The following is a 17,203-nucleotide window of genomic DNA, read 5'->3' as shown; positions in this document are numbered from 1 at the left end:
GCTTCGTTTGAAGAGAAAGAGCGAACGATCTACCAAATAAGGCTCTGCCTTGTTGACTCCTAAAACCGGCTCGGTTTTTAGAGATCTTTAAGAGTGGATCTTGAGATGCCTTGAGTGCGTTAAATAAAGTAGAAATTTGTCAAGTTGACAAAGATGAAACAAGGATTTTTTCTGCTTTTAGACAAAAACGCAACAATTACCAAAGATGGTTTTAGATCTGATTTACTGCTGATGTACGAAAACATTTCCTCAACCAGTTCCGAACAAGTTTGGTGAGACGTGCGCGAAACTGAAACCTCCGTCGCATTCATCAATTCTTTGGTAAATCCGTAATGCCTTAGCGCTGTCTGTTATCAGAACGCACTGGTTTGAATATATTGTGAAACAGTGTTAATTGGAAAATTGAACACCGGAAACTTTAAAAACACACTCCAGCTGAGGCAAAAATGTCAGTCACTGTGCAGTCTGGGGTGAAATTATGGCGTCCAATCTTTAGTGTTTCATTTCTTTGCTCTTCCGCCGGATGAATTAAAAAGTTTGCTTTTAAGGTGTTCCAGGATTAAGTTTAGCTTTGTTAAGACCACAAGCCTAATACACTGAGGCCTGTTAATTCCCATATATACCGATATTCCGTATGTGCGAAACAACAGGTCCTGTGTAACACACCCATAATCGAAAAAATTTTTAAGTGTCCCGTCGGTGAAACCACACTAAAATCTGAGTGTACATGGTATAATTTCTGGCACATCCCCCTAAGGTTACACGAAGCCATGTTTCGTTTCACTGTGCGTTTCTGAAACGGCTATACCGAGAAACCACTTTAAATATCATTCAAGGAAACCATCGCAATGGTCTTTTGCCCAAAATGCCGTGAAAGATATCTCTGGTTTAAATGAAAAGTTCAAATTGACTGAGTAAAATTTGCAGACTTTATTTGAATTAATCATTTTAACAGCGGATGTTTTAAGTTTAATGTTCTGTTGCTAAGTTTCCCATGAATTCGACAGACTTTGCCGCAAAAAGACGGGTAAGAGAGAATTCTCACTAAGGAAACTGCCATTTTTAAGTTCCAGCCGTATTAAACAATTCCTTTTTAAAATCATTATTATTCCAGAATTGATTTTCAGTTCCCCAACGACTGAATACTCTCTAAGCAGTTGCACTGATTACATAAGTGCCTCGGTGACAAAAATAAGGCATATATGTTGCAGCAATCAACGAGAGGCGAAAATTACTGCCGTAAAAGTTAATTCAAGTAATACAAATGAGAGTCTGGACGTACTTTTTGTCGGCGGCTCCTTACAAGCTCGGGTAATCTTGTTTCACTGTCATTATCGGCATTTGCAAAAAATCAATTTAGAAATAACGTCTTAAAAGAGAAAGATTTAATATGTGATATTTGCAGATGTGTTGAGGAGATTAAAAATGCAGTTTTGACATGCTAATTTTTGGCTCTTTCAAAGCGTTGTTGCATTGTTGGAAGCCATTAATATTTTAGAGATTTCCTCGATTTCTCAAATTTAAAATACAGTGACAAACAAACTGTGATAAGTTACTCTTTAAACAAATACGTATAACTAAGAAAAAAAGGGAATTTAGATGAGGTTTTTTCGAAAATCAAAAGACGCAGCTCATTTAAATTAATACCTGAGCGTCACTTTAATTAAAACGAACCACAAATGCTGAATGTACATAAAGAAATAAAAGGATAACTATATTTATACTATGTATATATACACTGATAACTAACCCTTTTTCTTACAACTCGTGCCGACCTAAAGTGATCTTAGGCGGTTGTAGGCTGTACCGCACCGTAAAAAAACGCAACAAAACATGTGCAGAAGTAATATTTCAACAGCATGTGCAACGCTGGTTTCGCCTTAAATAAAACTTTGTAATAAACTTGCACAGGTAGAGTCTGTCCAATTAATGTGCATTTGTTTTACATCTGCAGAGTTTTGAACGCTCTTGAAATGGCTTCGTAATAGGCATTCATTCAAGTAGTATAGGATTCAGTGATATTCTAAAATTACAGTTTCGCGGTACTTTCTGAATACTAAATATTTTTCAATTCGGTGGGTTAGATATCATTTTTGAGGCTGATCATAAAAGATAACTAGATATTCATCTTCACCATTCTAGGATATCCCTTTCAAAACTCAGCTTTACTTCCCGCTCAAAACATGTCAAACACGACCGATTCAGACGGCGCCATTAAAATTGAATGTGTTTGATAATTTACGCAAATTTATCCAACCTATAAGACTAACAATTTCAATTTAATTTATGAGTGAAGTGTTTTTTTTTTTCTCCTTTTTTTTCAGATAGAAACTGAGAGAAGGTGCTTGACAGTTAAGAGTGAAAATAAATCCGTCCGAAAGTTTCAGCCCTTGTCAGTCATATCGTTCGCCTGGTGTTCAAAAACCCTTTCCTAAATAAATGCCAAAATACTTATCCTTTCCGTCAAGACTGGTTCAGGTTGGAAACCTTGCCCTCTCAAGGAAATGCATGGAATTCTTCTGCTAGCATTTCTGACTTTGTTAACCCCGATGTTCCCCTTGATCATGATGTTTTTCAGTCCTTTGGCCAAAGGCTCTCCTTTCCAGCTCAGCCTCCTCTTTTCTGTTGCTAGGCGTCCTCGCGTGCTCTCGTTACCATCATAAACATTTTTACTTAATAATCAGTATTGTAATGATATTGATGATGATGTAATTATTGTTTTTGTTGTTGTTGATCATGTTGTTGTTGCAGTTATAAACTTGGTTTTTGCCCAGGCCACTTACCCAGACCCTAAAGTTGTTTTGGAATTAGCGAAAGCCTCGAACTCATGGGTAAAATACTTAACCCTTTAACCCCCAGATCAAACTGAAACTCTCCTTACTATCAACCATACAATTCTCATAATGTTAGTTCAGAGAATTTAGTACTGGATCATCACTTATCTGGTTGATAAATATTCTGATATTGTAAGGAGAAATTCTGTCTTGGTTACTCATGGGAGTTAAAGGGTTTTCACCAGATTTTCCAAAGACTCCAGGTTCTATTCAATCCGAGAGTGAGAGACGGTTATCGACATATGCCTAGAACGTGTAAATGGAGCAACAGGAGGCCTTCAAAACGCAAATTCCTATTGACATCTCAGAATTAAGCGGATTATTTTGATTTCTCTCCAAATAAATAAGCGGAAGGGGGACGTCAATTAATTCCGATGGTTTGCGATAATCTTACAAAACAAATTAAAATGTTGTTTGTGCGCCCTAATCTGCGTCATCAAAGAGACCCTTAGGAATTATAAAATGTTATCATCTTTTTACCAAAAGTTTGCGGTCAAATAATAAAAACGAGTTTTTTTTCCGAGTAAAAAATTTGCTCAAACTCTAAAATAAAATGTTTTGACCCCAAAGGCAAATATCTTCCCTGACCCAATAATCTAAAGAAGGACAGTAACATGCTTGTTTCTCGCTGGCTTAACTTCCACACCACGTTTTTATGTCATTATCATATTTAGCAGAATTGGCATGGTTTTTAAAATAAAAAAATCATCAGAAAGTTTACTTCGCGATAAAACATATTACCTCAAGATCCATCGAAAATGCTAAACCCGCCCGAAAGCACAGAATAAATTTGATATTAGAAAGTTCAGAGAAAGCGGTCTTGTTAGCCGTCAATGATGGCAAGACATGGTTTAATAATGTCTTAGGATAGCGTTCATACACAAAGGTTTGTATCAGTTCTTCGCGGCCATTTGAGGTAGGTCGTAGGAAATTGCTGTCTCCGTCACGCTGGAAAGTTAAACATGCTAAAAGTAGGGACAGCAAGATTTCAGAAAATCCAAAACAAAAGTGCAATAGGTAAACAAATGTTAAGAATTATGGCTAGAGTAGATTGCATGATTCAGATCTCTGTTTGCCGGGGCAGGAAAACGTCACTGGATCTAAGGGCTCGCTGAAAATCCTTTTATGAGGTTAAATGCGTCTAATACAAAACAGGAAAACACTGAATGAGGACAAGAGTTTTAGAACCTGAAAGTGCATCATTTTCAAGCACGTTTTATTCAGTAATTAGTCTCTTAATTGGGCAGAGGAAGCTTAGAAGGATTAGAACTGGTTGAGCTTTTCCGTTGTTTTTCTTAAAGTGTAATTTGTAATGCAGCGAAAAAATATTGCCTTTTTAAAAGTACTATAGAGTAATGTTGAAACTTGAGAATAGGACCTGAAGTTGATTGATAGAATTTAGTTTTGCAGACACAATGTTGCTTTCATTTTGAATTTCGCCTGAATTATTTTCGGACTAATGATCAATTTAAATTCTGAGGTTGTACAATGGCTGTGGTCGGCGTATCCAATGACATCTTTGCGAGGGTGGATACTTTGAGTAAACACCAACGGAAGTCAAATAGATCTCAGAAGATATCTGTTCGTATCCACTTCACGTCAATACACCGGAAATTGCAAAAATCAGATAAGAGAGCAAGTATTGGCTATTTTTGTGCGAACTTAAAACGGTTTTGCACTTTTAAAAAAATACGATCTCCTTCTATTAAAACAAAAAAGCACGTCCATCTTTCATTGGTGAAAAGAAGAAGTACATGTTATCGAGTAGAAATTGTTTATCTTGCAGTGAAAACTTAACTTGAATAGCCTTTATCCTCCGATAGAAATTTTAGAGATTGCACCAACGTAGAAGTGATACATCTCTATGATAACCCCAAACCGATATCTTTACCGCCACGATTATGAGATTATATACTTAATCTTGAAGTCTGGCTTAGAAGGTCAATCCCGGGGTTCAAGTGAGTGATAAATCTCGAACTGATGAGCGAGTGTAGCATTCCAAAGTTGAGTTTTTGCAACTGCGTGGTCAGTTTTTTGGCTGAGCATGTTTAGTTGTAATGTCAAACAGTCTGCAAAGTTGACAGAGAATATAAAGAGAAAAAGGTTCGTGCCAGGATTAAAGTGATCAATGACTCGTTCATTTAATAACTAGAAATTAATTTTTTAAATGCATGGCCAAACATTTTTCTGATAGGTACTACTAAGTCCTTCTAAGATTTAAGTGATTCATCTATAGGAAATGGATAATAGGTAGATGATACCCACCTGCGGAAGACCAGGAGTAGAGAGGGGATGTAACCCTTCAAAACGAAAATTTGAGGGGGAGAGGGTGGCAAAGCTCTTACACTTTGGTGCGGCTCGGATAAATTTTCAGTTTCAGACCAAATCATTTCATTTGGATCGCGTTAGTGAAACGATATGCTGGAGTAACTTTCAGAACAGCTTCTTACTAATGCATTTTCACAGATCAATCACAGACACACTGAACACTGTTAAGATTGCCGAGAGGTTTGCTTGTACCAAAGATCGACCCACGCATAGGACATTTTGGAAAACTTGAGTAGGGGTATGCGTTCGGCTTGATCTGTGGGAGCCCACCAACCCCACTCCTCCCACATTTCAAAACGCCTCATTGGATAATTTTGTCAGTTCTCATTACTCATCGGTACTAGAAAATATACAGAAACTATAAAGAGAGTTTACAAAACGATCATTGATGGAAGTGAAAGGTTTAAGGTGGCTATGAAGTGAGAAAGCAACGTTGTGATAAGCTCTGTGAGTTGAAGCTTTCTTTAAGAGAAAACTATTTTTTTAAGTCTACAAAAAGCGTGTTTTCCTTAGCCCATTCTGAGATGTTCTTTAACCTTTTGCACACTAACATGAGCAGTTACGTAATCTTTTCATAATATATTGTTATTCAGTTAAGTCATCAGAGAAAATTAAGACGCCAAAAATTAAAAGGCGGTATTGGCTTTTACGATACTGCGCCGCATTCTCACAGTTGACGCACAGAGACAACTTAAGGTACTCCAAAAGAGGAACCAGAACAGAACTACAGGAATTTATTGAGCGTCAATCCAGCCTCATCACTTACATTTCATCTGCTCACTGGCTTGATAAACGCACGGAAAGGGTGTAGGGCAAGACGATAAAATTATATTTGTAAGACTTCGTCAACACGCGCAATATCAAATGAATTGAAGATTTCAGTAATGCCGTCACTTTGTGGCTCTTCGGTTCAAATTTTTTTAGGAGTATTAGAAATGGGTTGATACCAGTTCAGTTTGAACCTATGCCAAAGAAATGTGGAACTGCGCACAGTAGCACGTTTGCAGTAAAAATCCTGGACACTTTAAATCAGCACTGATTGTGTGTAATTAGGGATCGGAAGTGTGACAGAGCATCTAATAGGTATAACTAAATTGACCTAAGACATACCTCAGCCAAAGATGATAACATCATGAGGAGATAAAGGACAAAAGACTTAAGTAATATAGACTGGGAACGAAAAACATCCAGTAAATTGCATTTCATTGACGGTATTTTGAAGTTCAATGATTAAGATACTGATCTTAAAACAGCAGGTAGCGCCAAAACGGGAAGTGAACACTTAAGAATTGATTTTACGACATAAGAGGCAATGGTATTGCTCGTTCGATGCAAACACCGACAAAGAGTCCATCTCATTCCAAAATTTAGTGCATGCAAAAATTTCATCACTAGAAATATATGAGGGAAGGACAAATTGTGGTTTATATGTCTGCTTCAATATCTGAAATTTAAAAGTAAACAGAGCGATTTGTCTCTCTGAGATGTTCAGCTAACTGAGTAGATTATACTGCGCACTACATTAAAGGCAATATACCTTTTTGCACTGAATTCCGAAATATTTGAGGGTCGAAAGAAGATGAGCCCAGACAAGTAAAAACACCCGTTAGAGAGGGCACTTAAAGGATACTTAGGCAGTACTTGCTATCAGAAATAGATACATAAGTGATTAACTCTCGACAAAGAATATCTGTATATTTACAATTATGCGCGGACAATTAACTTGATCCGCCCTTTTTGAGGTGCTATGTTTGGGTTGAATGAAACATTTATGAGAGTGCCAAAGCAAACCCACTATCAGGCATATTTATAGTACAATTACAACTGAAATATCACTGGGGTTGTGTATATTTAGCACCACCTACTTTAAGCAATAATAAGCCAAATGCTTGAAAATATCCATAGTTTTAGAGGCCTGGGATCAAGCTCTCCATCGATGCTTTCTTGATGATTCTTAAGATTGGTATTTGTGAAGACGCGTTGTTTTCGTCTTACCAGCATGATTTAAGTACAGCAAAACACGACTTCAAAAAGTGTATTGTAATGAATTTACAAGAACGTTCTTGGTGACTCGTGAGAAAGACTTGACCATTTTGCTGGTTGTAATACACCAGGCAATTTAGTATTGAAAAGAAAGGAAACTTGATCACGATGTCAAGAGATGTAGAGATATCGCTGAGAGAGTGTTTACCCCATGGCAAAGCAATATAACACATTCTTTACTTTCAATAACCATGAGAACGTTTTTAAATTCATCCAGCCCCTCCTTATTGGGAAAACTTTTCTTTACGCTCTCAACGTGCTCGTCTTAAGCGGATTTGATCTTCACTTTCAAGTTCTGATGGAGCTGATCCAAGTACAGTTTTTCCAAGTTCATTCAACGCCTCGTGAGATAGAAGTTAATCAGTTACGAATTTCATTATGCGAGTACAAATTTCAGCTGGCTAATATCTCCCTGAATAGCATAAGTTTAATAAAGACAACACTCGAAACAGCTGCAAATTCATGGTTGTGTAAAATGCTAAGCAGCTAAAATTGTACCTGTGTGGTCACAGCTTCAACATACAACTACAATCTTGGCCTAACAAAGTTTCTAATTTTTCATGCGAGAGACTTCTCATCGGGCGATTTAGTATGGTATATGTGAAGAAAATGTCAACCCTCTTAGAACAACAAAGTATTGTTTTACAGGCGAGTCATGATGTGTTTAGTTAAACTTGATGGATCTTCTTTGAGGTTGCCGCAGTCTGCTCTACCCTTAATTGACTGACGCATTTACAGTCTCGCTTGCTTTTAAAAAGAAAAGGTTTAATTATACTGGAGCGGAAGAGGTTGTTTGATATTCGATCATTCAATAATGGATTAGAAAAGCGCAAAACACAATATGCGAAAAGCTGGAAACCTGACAAGGAAGATTCTTTTTTACTGTAGCTCTTTATGAAAAAAAAAAATTAGAAGGAGAAAAAATGAGAAATATTGTGTTTGTTTGTTGGAGGTATTCTTTTGCTCCGCCGTGGAAACCATTTTGTTGTTTGTTCCCGTCTCAGCTGAGTAGCCTTGTCGTTCAAAACTTCCGGTGTTACAAAAGACCTTGGTTCTTTCTTCATCCTTGTCCCATTTTTAAGGCTAGTAAGTCAGCTCCAACCAGTTCCAGCAGCGGAGAAGAGGTAGAAAAACAAAATACTTGGAAAGAACTAAAAAACAACCCAAGGCACTAGACCGTGCGTTGGCTTCCCTTTGATGTGATTGGTTGATGTGTTTGTAGCCAGATAGCTGGCATACATTGTAATTTAGCAATTTCCTATTTGAACCGCAAAATGGAACATATTGTCAGATATTTTAATCATATCTTGTTTAAGACTTCCTAAAGTTCATTTTATTTGAATTATATGTCTTTATCGGCGTACTTTGATGAATTGGCAATAAAGAAAGTTTTACCTAATACCCCGGTTTGCGTACAAAGCACAGCGCAATTTCCGGGGTAGGCGGCACCTGGGTCAATTCTTGTTGGGTATGTACCGCTGGCCATTCAGAACGCCTATTCCATTATCGTCTATTTTGTGGCTAGTTATAAGCCCCATCCTAGTCGCTTTTTCAGCCGCTAATCTTCCAATTTTGAAATGGTTACTTACCAGACTTTTCGCACTCCCAAAATCCCGAAAATGCGCAACCTCATTCCTGTACCTCTATTGAAAATGCAACCTCGTGATAGTCAATCCGGTCGAGAAAAAAGCGACCCCATTAACACGATCCAGCGGCACATCCCAAGGGCCTACTATCAAGAAGAACGCCCGACGGCCACCAATTCGTGATTACGTTCATTTCTTTTTTATTCTTATTTCAAAGATTTATTTTGTTGTTCTCATAAACTTGTTTCCTAACACGCTCGAATAAGTCCTGATTAGGCTTTTTTAATTTAGTCTACGAATCGTGATTTGCCCAGAAAAAAAATCGATCGCAAGGAGTACTCGGGTATCGTGTCAGCAAAAAGTAAGGAACTGGTCCGGAAAAGAAAAATGAAATTCTTATCGGTGATACTGGCGAAAGGTTTAGATACGGGATAGTTGTATGCGAGAGCGTCAAACGATTGATGGCTGACTGAACAAAAGTCCTTAGCGATTAGATTGCATGCAGTACCGATGGAGAAAAATCTTTTTCAAAAGGCTCTTTACAAACACTTCGCTCTGTAGGACCTATGCCTGCATTTCTTGACAATAATGAACAAAAGTCCTTTGAGGTGGCTGGATACAGCTACCCTAAGCTCTGACCGGCTACATTCAGAGTCCTAAAAAACTCTTCTTTACGAAGAAAAATAAGCTTGAACATTTCTTATGTAACATGGCTTACTACTATTCTTTTATAAAGTGGTTTCCTCCTCAGGTGCAAGCCAGAGTGAAAGGCTAGATCCGTAGAAGTTATAAATTTTCCTTCGTTTGTTTGGTGTTATTTTGTTTGAACTTAAATAAGATCAGGGAGATCTTTGAGGTTCATCGTCTTCTCTTGCACTCTATGTATGTATGGCTTTAGTCATAAAAGTCATAAAAACTATCGGTTTTTCACCGTCGATTCATACCCAAGTAGTTTGGTGCAATGTTCAACGTTTGTGTCACCTCAGACTTGTCTTAAACGGGTATGTACAGCCGAACAGGGCATGGATCATGAGGTCTTAAAACGTCTTTCCTAGTACCTATGGCACGAAATGTTTTGGCATTTTCTGGCTGATAGCTGTATTCAAAATTTGAAATAATCAACCCGATTTGGCAACCAAAGCGTGTCCACATTTGGCGCTCCGGTGTTCTCATAGGCGTTTCACAGGCAAACAGCAACGGTTTCTACGGTGAACAGTCAAGTTACATGGTTAGTTCAAAAGTGACTCTGTCATGAAGCATATACTTCCTCACATTCGGTCTCTGTCTGAAGGAAGTGTAGCGGTTCTTCCTTTCAATCCTAATGCTCAGTTGGCCCTAAGCCCTTACCTTTCCAACACATCGAAATTTGCTTTATATCCGATGGCATGGCCAAGCGAGAATTAAGTGGTGGACTGCAAGGATCTGCAAGTAGAGAACGACTGGGTTCGAGTCTCGGTCATCACGCGTATCATTGAATGTGTCTTATCACGAACAGATAGCGTACGCAGGTAAAGAAAAAGCATTTGGATAATTTTAAAATACATTTTTAGCTCGTTGTACGTCGGACAGGCAATCCTATTGGGATCTGTATTAATAAAGGTTGTAAAAATAGTCATGCATGCAGTTTTATCCGGGCGTAAAAGTCTAATGGTATGTTACTAACGAGGTAATCAGGCAATGGGAGTGACCACTGTTGTAAATAGATTTTTTTTTCTGTAAAGAGACAACGGTCAAAACAAAACCTTCTTTATCTGAAATAATTCAGTCAGCCTTCCCCACCCCCCCCCCCGCATACAAAATTCCCGTCTCTGCACTCTCCTCAGAGGGTCTTAATGGGGATAACCGTTAGCCGTAAAACGGCCAAAAAATTTAGCCGTTAGGCGTAAAAATTGACAAATTTTAACCGTTAGTCGTAAAAAAAGTTTACCGTGAAGATAAAATCTGGTAGAAACAATGGAAAGGTGTTAACCGTTAGCCGTAAATTGGCCAAAATTTTAACCGTTAGCCGTAAAAGCCATCACCCCATTGAGACCCTCTCCTCAGTTCCACTTCTTCTGATATCTGCTCACCCAATAACCTTTACTGACAACTTCGGACTAAAAAGCAGTTTATTCTTTAAGATTGCAATAAACGAAGTATTTAAAACAGCTTCAAATGTTTGGTCAACTACGATAATTGTGTTAACATTTCAGTAAAAAAAAAATCCTAAAATCTAGAATTTCGAAATAGAACATACGATAATTTCAAGTTTGGCTTAGAATGACGATTAAACGGAGTGCAGAATTTAAGACTATCTAAAGACTAATAAATAGCTTTAACACTTACTATCATTAAATAGCTGAAAACAATTTTGTCAAATATCCTTTCTGAAATGTAAACAGTACAAGATCTTATATAATTGATATGCACCTGACAACACTTAACCCGCTTGTGTCAAGGTATTTTGGAAAGTATCATTCATCACGTTAACCAGACTAGCCTGAACTAGAAAAGCGAAAGAATCCACCCCTGTAAGACCTATAGCTAATGAAAAATCATTCACACACACGCTCAGTATAAATAACAAAACTAAACACCGTGCAGGGAAATGCATGACTTCGATACAATTGCCACTATTATGAGCTAAAAATTTCAAAAACTGTTTGACTTGAACTAAAACACTAACACTGTTAAACTAATATCACATCATGAGTCAAACATCAAATTAACTAGTTAAGCCTTTCCATAGTCAACGCAAGGGTGGTTGGCTTGCAAAACCTGCAATTTCTTGTCTCCTGGGCGGTGTTTTTTCCTGTAAAGTATGGCTGCGATAAGCACGACAAGCAAGAACCCAACAATGGCGCTGCCGACAGCAGACATGAGCACAATGCTTCTCATTCCCTTAGGTCGAACAGTTTCAGTGATAGTACCAGCTTCCTCTTTCCTCACATCACCGCCCATGTTGGGAAACACGACTTCAACGATGCCCACGTACCTCTTATTCACGTGTTCTCGAACGAACTCGGCCATCACGTTCTCAAACTGCTGGCATTTTCCATCGCGGGCGCAGCTCAAGAGCTCCAAGCACATTTCATGCAGCGTATCCATCCACTTTGGAATATGGGCTGTGCTGTTGTCATGGAAGGCATCGCTGAAATACCAGAAAAACCCAGTGCGATCTGTGACGCGTCGAATAGCGGCCATCAGTGTTAAGTACTCGCTCCATCCCAGATCATGAGGACAAAATGCGGTGCTAATGGGTGTAAACGCCTGGCCAGCGTAATTCAAGGCTGCATCGCACTCTGTGGCCAGCTTAAAAGGTATGTTTTCCGACATGTTACCCTTCTTTCCAAATTGGTGTACTAAGTTATCATCCACCACCATGTGGTTTGGTGTGAAACCGTCATATATAGTTACGCTTTCGTATGAAGAGGGATAAACGGCTTCAACTCTGCACCAACCAGGCTCACGATCAGCTCCGGAAATTCCTCGGATGAAGTCTCCATTGGATAGCTGTGATACGCGGATGATTCCTTTGCTTTGTTCCTCCACATGCATATCACCAGATACACACCATTATTGTTGCAGCAGTCTGTACAACCGCTGCACCCTCTATTGTCGTTGTTATCGACATCTACCTGAGCCAGTATCACGGGCACAAGGATGCCGATGATGAGCAGTGACAGTTTCATGATACGAGTTATGCTTCCTGTTTGTAGAGCCTTAGAGAATAAGAAAAAAAAAAGACAAAAGGAATAATTTACTATTAAAGGACAATAGGATAGAGGACATGTATATCAGGTAAGTCTGAGGGTATTTCACAAGAGCATCATGACGACCTTGTTCGCAACGAGTACAAGTGACTCAGCTGAGACAGCATTCATCTACGAAAACAGAATCGCTGAGGTTGAAATTTCAACCGCTATTAAAAACTGATCAGCTTTTTGTCGCTATCTCACACTCAAGACAGGTTTTGGAATACACCCGACACTGAAAGTTTTGCATGTTCACTTTGTGAATTCTATGTGCATCAAATATGTACAGTCATTTTTTCTTCGGGAATAATTCATTTAAGTGATCCAGTATCCTCAGACATTAGGGAGTGTAAGATGATACTATGGCTACGTGTGGTAAAAGGTTACCGAAAAATCACCGATTAGTTTAGAAATCAATCGGGTGACTTTGCTTAAAATGATTTCATTGCCTTGACAGTGAAACTGAGAGCTGCAAACATGCAACCGCAACCGCCGTAGAACTCACGTGTAATGCCATTTCTCTGTTAATTAGGGCCTTTTGCTCACGACATCACGAGTTGAAGGCTGTTATCAAATATTTTTAACCTCCTCAACTTGAATTGGGAAAACGATGCCTGCATCATGCAAGTGAGATGAAACTCGAAGATAAATGGAACTCAAGCAACTAGCTGCTGAACGAACTAAAATCTCTATCAGATTTATTCATTATTTTTTCTTGTTGCGATAGTTTTGTCTTCCAAAATGCATCTTTTTAAACAAACCTTTTCGTCTTTCTAAGCAAGTTATGAGACGTCACATCAATTATTTCTTATGCCAATCCCCTTCTTGAAGAAACATGGTATACTCTCGTCTAATCTCTGCTTTGCATCACAACAGAACAATCTGTTCTGGATATAGACCGATGAGGAACGGATCCTGATTAAATGATTAAATCATCATCATGATTAAATCGAATCTACTGAAATAGCAACAAAAACGTTCTTACATGAAAGCTGACTATTCCCTTTTAAAAGCAAGCACAGTGTCACCCTTTCTACAGCAACAAAGAGATCGAGGGAGAAAAAGTAATGAAAGAGAGAGAAACCAAATTAAAAAATAGACTGTTCGAGTTTCGAGAAGTTTCAGATTTTTGGTCTCAAGACCCCAAACAATAAGGAATGTTTTCATCTTAACCCTATGACTTCATGTCTAGATTGGCTGCAGTTTGGCTAACGAAAGATCAGCGGAAATGGTGTAAATGCTGTCATAAAATTTATACACGAAATCATCAAAGAGCAATCTAGGACGAAAAGGTGAGTTATGACGCGTGCAATTATTAAAACAAGAAGCACATTTCCTGCATGGAGCGCAATCCTCGTTTGAGGACGGGTGTAAAAAACTTTGACTCAATCTAATGACAGGTTTTCGAATGACATACATGTCGAACAGAATGAGTTGCTTGGGTGCAATTAGAGTCAACGCAAGTTTTCTTATCGATATAGTTGCTTCTACACATGTGGTCGAATATTCACGCCACTAAAGCAAATTAATCGCGAACAAGACATAGGCCTCATTCTTATTCTTAACCTCATTCTTTTCCTATTCAACTTTTCTTGTTCATGATCATATAGTTGAATCTCAAATGTCGATTGAACTGGCTCTTTCGGTGAGTTAGATTACCTTTGACTACCGATTTCAATCCACTGAATCCACGAGTGTATATACGTTAATTTTACGGCTCTTTTGTCTTATCTCTTTGGGAACTTTTTGATCGAGTATGAGCTTAAAAATGAAAACTTGCCTATCGATTGGCCCAAACTCGTGGAGCCGTGCATCAAAACACAACTTTTAACGATAACTATCATTCGCGTCGACTAACATAACCACTATGCTTACTGGTTGAATTTCAAAGTTGCACACCGTAAAATAAATTATCATTCAGTCCTTTTATGCATATAATCTGTTGTTAAAAGGAGGCTAAACAGATTCCATCAAGCGGACTAAAAGTTTCAGTTGTTAATACAGTGTACTCACCTCAAACTTTGCCAAAAATGAAATCCGGAGTTATCTTTGTTATGATGTCCAACGGTCACGAGGAGCCAATTTATACGCTTCGTTGTTGAGCCCAGCTCCTCTACGTGACCATGTTTTTTGTTTTGTTGTTTGCTGAGCAAGATCAGTTTTCTTACGAGAAAGTTTACAAAGCGCTGAAAAGGAAGTTTTGCACCATACATTCCTTCACACTTTGCAATGCAAGAAATCCAACAACTTCCTTGTTTGGAAATCAGGCAAAGAAGACCGTGATAGTCAACCTCTTAACTTTGTCTTTCCTTCTGTTTAACAGCTGACGAAGACTGTACCTCAGGCGTTTACATTTAATCGATATAGTCTAGAAAAAGCCACAGTGATGGAACCAAAAGCGAGCTGATGGGATGGACTTGAAGAAGAAACCAGTCGGATAAAACGCAAATCCAGTATAATACGTGATGTGCTGCCTTTTTTATTGTAATCTGGATATGCTGTTATTGCTAATACGTGTACGTCAATTATCCTCTTATGTCTATCCCAGTAAGCTTTGAGAAGTCACGTTCATGGAGGAAATAAATTTAACAAAGAATACATCGCAGTGTTTCTTTCTCACTTGGTTACTGATCGTTTAATTAATGTTTCATTTCGCTAATGACGAGTTAGCTTACGTCATGGTTCGCCTATATGTCTCAGTGCAATTCGCTAACGTCTTATAGGTCGCTTTGCTATCGTATAGCAAAACGTTGAGTGATTCCATCTGTAGAATTCAGGATCGACCTCTAATCGACTAAAATGTCGATCACTGGTTGACTACAATTAAATGGACACAGAATACGGAAAAATCAAATTTTGTGATTCTTCACCCTCGCCGAAAGAAAATGCATTATTCTCCTCAAATAATTATCGTGCGATAGCGAAACAAACAGAAGAGTTATTTAGGACACAAGAGCTTCATTAAACTTGTTTAAATATTTGAATGTGTAGTCACCATCGATTCCATTTCAGACATATGATCCCAGCTCATTGGTAGTTCGTATGCAGTCAAAATTATATATTCCCCCTTTATAGTCTTTTTGCGACGACTGATCCCCTCAATTGCCCCTGAAAACCATGTGATTTCCGCAAAATCCCTCACCCCTCTCCCTCAAACGGGGCGAGTTGTCCCTTAAGCATTACGTTTCACAGGCGTTGTTAGACCTCATTTTTCATCGAACAGGTAATCCCATCGATACGTGGATCAATCAAAATTCTCGAACGTGATTGGTTATCACCAGACTGATTTGAGCGCTCTTAGGACAGTGTACGCGTCATGCTTATAATTGGACAGTGTATTAGGACAGTTAACGCGTCACGCCTGCGTATACGAGGACAGTACGCGTCATGTGCACGCGCTGTTGTTGCGCACTTCGCCGAGTTAACTATTGTCTTTTTATGAAAACATTCAACGGATGTTTAGTTTCTCTCCCGAATTTTGTCATCACTTTGATTAGTTGGTAAAAGGAATTCTGTCTGAATCATGCTCGTGATTAACAAATGGAACTCCCGCTTCGCACTCGTCCGATTTTTTTAATCACTCGTATGATTACAGACCGAACTGGACTCCACTCGGTCCTATTACTATTAATAATCAAGATTGAACAAAAGGTCAAAGTGTTTATGCATACAGCTTCTTTCTGGGCGAAAAAATTTCAAGGTACTCACGAGATAGCCATGCAATGGAAGTGACCGCTATTTCAGGTAGAACTAAAAGACACTTGTCAGCCTTTCCCCCGAACATAAAATTCCCATCCCTGCATTTGTCTCATTTCCTCTCCTTTTCATATCTACTCGCCCAAAGAAGTTCAGAGCTATGGGATGAAAAGCAGTTTATTTTTTACGATTGCAATGAACGAAGTATTCAAACTAGCCTCACATATTTGGTCAATTAGGATAATTGATTGAACATACAGTTTAAAAAATTTCTAAAATCTAACATACCGAAATAGAAATTACGATCATATCGAGTTAAACCTAGAATATCGAGTAAATAGAATGCATATTTAAAGCGATTTGAAAATAGCATTAAAAATCTGAAAGCATTTTCGTCAAGTATCCTTCCCGAAAAAGTGCGAGATTTTGTATAACTAATATGTACCTAACAAGACTTCAATCGGCTTGTGTTAAGATACTTATGAGAAAATCATTCATGATTTTACCTAGACTCGCCTACCCTAGTGACAGAGTATTAAGGGACACTATAAAAAAATCGCCTGCCAATGAGGGGTGGTCATTGGAAGACTACAGAGCCTTTTGGGGGGGGGGGGGGGATCAAGTAAATTTGTTGTAACAAAACCATTCCTATAACGTTGTATGTCGCTGTCACACTAGTCACACATCATGGATCGCAAAAATCCACTTTACTAGTCTAGGCCTTTTCATTGACACTTTTGATTTGGGGGTGGCTGACTTGCAGAATCCGCATTTTCCTGTTTCCTCGGTGGTGTTTTTTCCTGTACAGTATGGCTGCAACAAGCACAACAAGCAAGAACCCACCTATGGCGCTGCCGATAGCAGAAATGAGCATAATGCTTTTCATTGTCTTAGGTCGAACAGTCTCAGTGATAGTACCAGCTTCTTCTTTCCTCACATCACCGCCCATGTTGGGAAACACGACTTCAACGATGCCCACGTA

The 17,203-nt window shown here is 38.6% G+C and overlaps 2 protein-coding genes and 1 long non-coding RNA gene across 3 annotated transcripts in view; 1 reads left to right on the top strand and 2 right to left on the bottom strand.

The window, feature by feature from the left end:
- Nucleotides 1-10,881: 10,881 nt before the first annotated feature.
- On the bottom strand, nucleotides 10,882-15,016 carry LOC113667417 (uncharacterized). The gene is made up of 2 exons (XM_089190655.1): nucleotides 14,539-15,016; nucleotides 10,882-12,492 (listed from the first exon to the last, which is right to left on the bottom strand). Exon 2 carries the CDS (start codon nucleotides 12,326-12,328, stop codon nucleotides 11,504-11,506), a length of 825 nt encoding a protein of 274 aa, XP_089046781.1. The 5' UTR covers nucleotides 12,329-12,492; nucleotides 14,539-15,016; the 3' UTR covers nucleotides 10,882-11,503.
- On the top strand, nucleotides 13,453-15,121 carry LOC149036228 (uncharacterized). Its single transcript, XR_016182017.1, has 2 exons — nucleotides 13,453-13,817; nucleotides 14,849-15,121. It is a non-coding gene; the product is annotated as an uncharacterized LOC149036228 (long non-coding RNA).
- A 1,260-nt stretch (nucleotides 15,122-16,381) lies between these two features.
- The window catches only part of LOC149036226 (uncharacterized), an 8,536-nt gene continuing 7,714 nt past the window's right edge, over nucleotides 16,382-17,203 (bottom strand). Inside the window, exon 3 of the mRNA XM_089190654.1 lies at nucleotides 16,382-17,203. This exon is cut by the window's right edge and continues 2 nt beyond it. Within this exon, the coding sequence (XP_089046780.1) occupies nucleotides 16,937-17,203 (267 nt within the window). The 3' untranslated portion in view covers nucleotides 16,382-16,936.

Source organism: Pocillopora damicornis, chromosome 12 (assembly GCF_964200805.1).
Source record: "Pocillopora damicornis chromosome 12, jaPocDami1.2, whole genome shotgun sequence".
NCBI classification, from domain to species: Eukaryota; Metazoa; Cnidaria; class Anthozoa; order Scleractinia; family Pocilloporidae; genus Pocillopora; species Pocillopora damicornis.
Note: the sequence above shows the minus strand (reverse complement) of the source record. Positions and strands in the feature narration are given on the sequence as shown.

Coding starts and splice junctions, on each gene's coding strand:
- LOC113667417 (XM_089190655.1), bottom strand. CDS start 12,328: ATGCATGTGGAGGAACAAAGCAAAGGAATCATCCGCGTATCACAGCTA.